This window comes from Typopeltis vanoorti, chromosome 24 (assembly GCF_054136105.1).
Source record: "Typopeltis vanoorti isolate ZY-2024b chromosome 24, IOZ_Tvanoo_1.0, whole genome shotgun sequence".
In the NCBI taxonomy this organism is placed as follows: Eukaryota; Metazoa; Arthropoda; class Arachnida; order Uropygi; family Thelyphonidae; genus Typopeltis; species Typopeltis vanoorti.
In genome coordinates, this window is record NC_143572.1 from 16,001,660 (window position 1) to 16,007,659 (window position 6,000).

Consider the following 6,000-nt stretch of genomic DNA (forward strand, 5'->3'; position numbering starts at 1 on the left):
ATATTCTTACTATACACATAGCAGAGTAAGAATATAACTGATTACATTTACTTCTTTAATTCCACTGCAGGATACGGAATTGAAAAGGATACCATGGTGATGTTTAATACTTATGATCTAAATATGGATCCAAACATCTGGGATGAGCCAAGGAAGTTCAAACCGGAAAGGTACGTAGAGATTTCTGTCCTAAAGTATAATGAATGTTCATTATCGAAATATGATAGCTTACCTGAACATACGTGTCATACTTTAAAAACATGATAACGTTGAATTCATATTATGACCTTATTTGGACTTCTTTTTCGAGAGATATTAGGTTCGCAAATCACCCTTTTAAAGATTTTTCAACTAAATGTGGTTTGTCGCTTTCAGGGTTTTCCTTCCAATACGCGGGGTGAGTTTATCCTTCAAAACGTAAAGTGGGATATGATTAGTCCTTACATTTATGTTGGATGCACATAAATGATGCTGAAACTTTCGTAATGTCTAAACTAATTGCATGTTAAATGCCGTGATAATTATGTTATAATTAGGACAACCCTATAAGGTTGGAGGTTTCTAATTTCTTTGGTTCTTTTTATGCAAATGGGGAGCTTTTCATACCTGAGAAACAATGAAAGGCAACTCTGATATTATTTCCAATTCTCGAATTAAAAAAAAAAGTCTTAAAAGTTTTAAGTTGTAAAAATTCCTTCTCATTGCCTCACAATATAATATATGAAAAATAATCAAAAATTCGTGCCACGGTACTATATTCACGCAAGTTTCACTAATATGCATTTAAAATGCTGGAGTTGTTTTTACGAACAGTGTTTTCACTTGAACTGGCGTTATATGATGAAGCAACCTGACAAACAATATCGTAGATATATTAATTTACTATGCCGATTAGTTGACTAAGAAAATTATTAGATATATTTGATGCAACTCTTTTCAAATAGTTCGTTAAATTAAATGTCCTTCCATTTCTCCTGTTGCAATCTAAATTAACTTTTACTTTAATCAAAAATGCAGATTCAATTGCTGATATTTCAGTTTAGCTTAACAGGAAGTGAGTGAGAAGAGAAATAGCCTCTGAACTGAAAGAAAGCGTGTACATAGCTTCCGATGTTTCGCAATGTTCTGAGAGGTTCAACGTATTCCGCCGGAGTCTGTCACAAGACACGTAATTTCGTTGCAAAAACGCTGGAGCTAGTACATTGCTTTCTAGTTCTTGAGCAGATAATTTCCCCAAGGCCGTTGCGACATGACGTGGAAAGCTGCATGAAAATTACAAACTAGTGCATTTCATAGTCCTTCCTATTCGAACCTGATAATGCGATTTCGCAGCTGTTGTCATTGCAAACTAGTCAAAATGCTATGGTTTAATTAAGTAATTCATTTAATGAAAGTTAAGTGAAATAGCAAAATACTGTTATATAAGTTTTTGCATTTTTTAAGTGAATAAGTAAACATCAATGAGAAACACTCTCATTTCAGTAGACTCGAACCAACACCAATATGGTTCACTGGTTTCCGTATGACAACATTCTTATGGCTTTATACACGGACCAGTTCTATAGGTGACGTCACCGCTCTCCAGCTGAGAGCTCGAAGCCCACTCTGTTATGGATATTTGTGGAAGTCTTGGTAACGTCTCCTTGACTTCTCCTGGTGTGAGCGAACCACTTCGCCTGGATTATTGAACTTAACCTTCCCCAAAGTACTAAATATGCTAGATATATCCAAATCTGTCATGGTCAGGAATTACATGAAAATACAAATGGCATAAAAGAGAAATAGAAAAATATCTCATTAGTTTGGTCTCATTGGAATTACAAATAAACTTGCCCAGTTTGTCTGTTAATTACTCATGTTTTCCAACTGGTAACTGTTTTACGGAAAGAGAAACCCTTTTACCTCTGAATGAGTAATTGACCTTCAGTTGAAAAAGCAAATTCTCAATTACTGAAAAATAAAAGTTACACGGTTTTAAAACAGTTCGCAGCTTACATGCATGCATGTATGTATGGCGTATCCATCATACATGCATGCATGCATGCAGTTCGTTGTTTCCATTGGCTAGTAGATGGCTGTTGGCATAGTTTAAGTCAACTTTGCTGAAAAACCAAATAAAGAATTTCCCAATGTCATGAAAAAGTTTTTTGTATTCCAAAAATGATCTTATGCCGCAACTAGAAAAGAAGCAAAAAAATCTTTTCGCTGGAATAATGCGTACGAAGCTATATCCAAAATAACGATCGTCTTTTTGAATGCCACAGTCGCGAAAAATGGAAACAGAAGCTCTCAGAAAAACTACGCTGCAATGAAGACATCCCTATCTTTAAACTAAAGATGAAGCATCATTACAAACACTCCACCACTGCAAACAAACAAAACTAATGCTCTATCATTTAAACAAATTAATAAAGGAATCAAAAATAAAATCTTGGCCCATATTATTCCTAGATTGCGCTGTTTGTCAAGAATTCACCAAGTGGATGACATGAGCACGTTTACTTATATCCTCTCAAAATATCCAGCTAAACTTCGAAGAATCCCATCGGTCATACTGACTTTCATTAAAAACTCCCATGCGGTAAAAATTTACAAATACAAGTCAACCAATATGGCATTTTAACTGCTAGAACATTATTAGAAATATACTTGTAGTAATAAGCCATTAATCATATCCAAGTTTTATTTTCTCTTGCTATTACAGTAGAACTATTTAGGCGCTGCCATCACTCTTCCTACCTCATAGCGTGGGAGGATTTAATAAACAGAAATGCGACAATGATTCGGCTATTAACTCCGCCCGTTGCCAACATGTTAATTGTGAACGTTAAAGCAGCGGCCTCATCTAAAAAGAGTAATAAGGTGTCCATCACAAAATCCAATTCACTCTCGAAATAGAAAGGCACAACCAACGTTTTCCTTCTAGACATGTTAAGGAAGTGGCATAGCACTTGATGCGTATAGAAAATCAACTCATACAGGTCGAGATATCTTTATGCTAGATCTTTTCTCCATCCTCGGCAAGAAGATATATATACTACTTCGTATTTTAGGATAACACGAAGGGAAAAATATAGAACTTGATCCTCTCTGCAACCATTCTTGACGATTAGCCAAAAAAAATCGATAGGCTCCAAGGAACCGTCACCGAATTAAGGCACAAGAACTCTGTTTCTCTGCCCTAGATGGTGCTGCCTCGACATGCGTCATTTTTTTACAAGAAGACGCATTCATCATATCTTGTAAGCCATTTCAGGAAATTCAAAGCCTCTTAAGGATAGTATTCCAGAAGTAGGTGGTGTCTGCAAAACTTCTTATTCTTGTGGAAAGACAGATCGGACCGGAAGAAGAAGATACCTGCCAACCGCAAGGTACAGTGCTGGCAGTCAAATAGACATGGGTCGGGACTCGCTGGAAATGTTTCTGCATATAGAACCATTTACGTTTATCAGAATCCTCATATAATTCAGGCATTGAGTGAGACATGCAAAACTTTAATTTTACATGTTAAAAACATAAATGAAAACTACTTTCATGCGAGACTAACTTTTATCCATCGAATTCATACCACGGAAATTAATTAATTTCAAATATATTATAAACTATTTTGAATGAAACAATTTAATTACTTTATATTCAACTATATGCACATCGAGGAAGTATAAGTAATGCTTATACTTTTTATATTTCACACTTCCTCATAATTTTGGAAGGAGGGGGGCTACTTTATTAGAAGCGTCTTTGTCTAGCGTTACACTGCCGCTCCCACATGTTACTACTTATCGTAATACCTTTTGCCATACCTTATCGGTGTGGCAAAAACTTCGAGCACTATTTAGTTTTCAATATCATTCCATAAAAAGGAAAAAACCTCAGACAACGATTAACAGATTTTAAACGTGGCGTACGTGTGGATGGCCGTATTATATGATGCATAGTCCAGGGTGGAGATGTTCACGAACAATAGTTGTCAGAAACAGTCTATGAACATGTGGCTGGAAAACATTAATTGATGTTTGAAGTTACGAAAAATAAGTGAAGACAATTCCACAGTCGAACAAACATGCTACAGAGGCTCAAACAATGTCTCAGATTGCAATGGCAATCATTATTACAGCATTCGCATTCTGATTCGGACTCACGCACAGTTAAATTTAATCAGAAAATTTAGCAAAGTGACACCGAACATGATCTACCCGCAGACCGGAATAAAAGTTCAATCACGTAAATAAATCGAGGCATGAATCACTTAATGGAAACTATGAGGTTAATCGAGAAATCTTGACTTCAACATCCTACAAAGATACTTTTGTGGACCAGATGCATTCGTTCATCGTGACTGCTTACTTGTTTGGTCATGGAACATACAGTAAGATAAATGTGGCGTGCCACAAAGTTCTGAAAATATGGATCCAGAAATGTAGCAAATTCTCTCTGGTTCATTAGATTTCTCAGCAACGTTAGGTGAACCTAACCGAACATTTATAGGATAACGCAGAACATGCAGACAGGTGCATTAATTCACTCTCTTATTCTATCTTGTCGTCAGATGTTGGGGTTCTAAAGAACGCTTCTGTCATCTTGTGGAATCAATGGCGTTTCTAACGTATAAATGCATTAATATGTAATAAAAGAAGAACCACATGAACAATCAAAATGAAAGATAAAGGATGCTAAACAAAATTTAAAGGAAAAACTTGCGCTTTTTTTGGTTGACTGAAAAACCAACTGCAAGCTTTCTGGCAATAACGGTAAGCTATGCAGAAAAACTACATTTTATGAAAAAACATTTAGGGTGTCGGCAGTCATTTTATTAATTAGCAATTACTACGTTATAATTTTGCATTTTGTAAGTGATCATTTATTCTTTCAATTGAGAATATGCTATATCCTAATATCATATAATTTCTTTCTTTCTTTTTTTTTTACAGATTTCTTGATAGCGAAGGGAGAGTTTCGAAACCAAGTTTTTTCATCCCTTTCGGAACAGGTAAACGCAGTTGCTTGGGCGATGGTTTAGTCAAGTCTACGTTGTTTTTAGGCTTGTCGACACTTCTTCAGATGTTTGAGATCTCTCTCCCCGAGGGAGTTAATGCTCCCGATATGTATGATGTTCCTGGCCTTGTTGTGCCTCGGGAAGAAATCAATCTGGTTTTCCACCGGATCAATTGCCTTAACGTAAAGGAAAAAAATCACATCGATATACGGTCGTGACTGTTGTCATGTTTCGAGAGGCAAATGCAAGATGGAGACGTGACTTCCATATCCACAGTTGCGGGCAACGAACGGGTTTACATAATGTAAAACGGATAGACGTTTTCATCAGCTTTTACACCCAGCAACATCAAGATCTATAAAGCCAGCTGATTGGTTGTTAGTTAGTTGTTGACAACAACTTGCAAATACTTGTTTCTTGCCAATACGGAAGATAGACTACAAGAATATTTAAATACTTCTATCTATCGTGAGAATGCATTTAATCACACCTGAACGATCCATAAAAAACAAATGAAATCACCTCTTTCGTTATTTAGAATGCCCTGTAGAAATCTGCATTAAACTGATGGCGAAGCTATGTGAAAAATATTCTAATTTTAAAACGAAACGTCCTTAGGAATTATATAAAGCCAAAATATTGTGCTGTGTTTACACTATCGCTAATATAAAAAAGAAAACTTTTTAAAAAGTTGCATTATTTGTTTTTTTATTCCGTTTCACAGCTTTGTAATTGATTTGTTACGTGCCCGTAGGATTATGCAATCAAAAGGTTTTAATATTAAATTTTCCTATTACGTAAATTTTGGATAGGTTAAATGTCTCAAGAAAACCGTTTTAATCTTGTTACTACTTTCATATGAAACACAAAGCTTTTAAGACAAATTTTAGCTATAAGGATTAAGCAAAACAAAAACTATTTTTACTAACAATTAATCATCATCATCATAAAATTAGTTATTTAATAATTAATAAATAATGGTTATCCGATTTTCAGAAGTAGGT

The 6,000-nt window shown here is 35.3% G+C and overlaps 1 protein-coding gene across 2 annotated transcripts in view; it reads left to right on the forward strand.

Annotated features, from left to right (window-relative positions):
• The window catches only part of LOC150092955 (cytochrome P450 307a1-like), a 70,982-nt gene extending 65,665 nt beyond the window's left edge, over nt 1-5,317 (forward strand). For both annotated transcript variants that reach the window (XM_090413905.1, XM_090413906.1), the window contains exons 4-5: nt 71-170; nt 4,932-5,317. In XM_090413905.1, coding sequence (XP_090270031.1) covers nt 71-170; nt 4,932-5,214 — 383 coding nt within the window. In that variant the 3' untranslated portion in view covers nt 5,215-5,317. The remainder of the gene's footprint in view (nt 1-70; nt 171-4,931) is intronic.
• Nucleotides 5,318-6,000: the final 683 nt, after the last annotated feature.